The following is a 1,139-nucleotide window of genomic DNA, read 5'->3' as shown; positions in this document are numbered from 1 at the left end:
GCAAGTGAAATTCGTTAAAAAAGGGGCTTTCCCTTTCCCTTTCATGGCAGAAGATCGCTCTGATATCGGAGACAGACACTAGGGGGACAATTGTCTAAAAGTGAGAGTGAGGCATTGTGGCCCTGGAGGAGGGCGGGTACCTGGCTCCTTGCACCTTAGCTTCTATGAGCCAGTGACCATGTTTGATGCCATAATAGGCATCAGTAGTTAGGATGGAGCCACTTGGAATGAGGATGGAACACAGAACACTCTCAATCATCTCTCACCATGTGTAGGGGTCTGGGTAGCGCTGCTTAAAATCGCATGGTTATACTGATGATCACCTGAAAATCACAGAAAAAAAAATTTTTAAAGAAGAGTTCAGGAATTCCATGGTCTCTCCAACACAGAAGCACCTCTCTTGACTTCTACTATGCTTCTCTGAGTCAAAGGAAGCACTTCTTAAAAGCTCAGACCTTTGGCTACCCTAGAAATAGGGCAGGGTCCTTCCTCTGCTGTTTTTGTCTCTCTCCTTCTGCATTAGGGCTTCCTCTGTCACCATGATGACCCGCCCACATCTGTGGATCTGGCTGACCAGCAATACAGGCTTTGTTGGGGTGGAGGAGGAGAAAGATGGACACTAGGGGACATTTGGCAAATACACATATGTGAGATATAGAACTGGGCAGGGGAAATAGATCCTTTCTTTGGGAGGAGGGTGTTCAGGTATGGTTAGCCAGAAGAGGATGCCGTAACTTAAAGTGCTTACACTTTATGGGACTTTGATTTGTCCCAGGTCTTTATACACAGGTATCTGGGTGCATCCTGAGATGTGGCAAGCTGACGTGAACTGCCCACTGTCTGGGATCCAGAGTCCTGGGTTCTAGGCTCTGCCCTGCCTATAAGTAACACAGCCTGATATTTCAAAAGCATTGGTTTTAATTAATAATGCAAAAGTCCACATTGATTGAACAAGCCACAAAATTAATAGAGCCCTAGTTGCTAAAGCCAGGAGTTCAAGGTATTCTGAGGGCTTCTAAGACTGAATGGTTTGGCTTACCACTAAAGGACAATTCAACATTGTATTATGGCTTCAATTTGACATTGTATTTTTGGATTTTGTTGGTGCATGCATCTAATTTCAACTAAAGCAAGGGAAA

General features: G+C 44.7%; 1 protein-coding gene across 3 annotated transcripts in view; it reads right to left on the bottom strand.

Moving 5' to 3' along the window:
- SHISA6 (shisa family member 6) overlaps positions 1-1,139 on the bottom strand; it is a 258,296-nt gene that overhangs the window by 6,611 nt on the left and 250,546 nt on the right. The window contains exon 5 of one of the 3 annotated variants that reach the window (XM_007455004.1): positions 267-323. The exons of the other annotated variants lie outside the window; for them this stretch is intronic. Coding sequence (XP_007455066.1) covers positions 267-323 — 57 coding nt within the window. The remainder of the gene's footprint in view (positions 1-266; positions 324-1,139) is intronic. 3 annotated transcript variants of the gene reach the window in all.

This window comes from Lipotes vexillifer, unplaced genomic scaffold (assembly GCF_000442215.2).
Source record: "Lipotes vexillifer unplaced genomic scaffold, Lipotes_vexillifer_v1.1 scaffold1233, whole genome shotgun sequence".
NCBI lineage: Eukaryota > Metazoa > Chordata > Mammalia > Artiodactyla > Lipotidae > Lipotes > Lipotes vexillifer.
The sequence above is the reverse complement of the archived record's forward strand: the minus strand, read 5'-3'. Positions and strand labels throughout refer to the sequence as shown.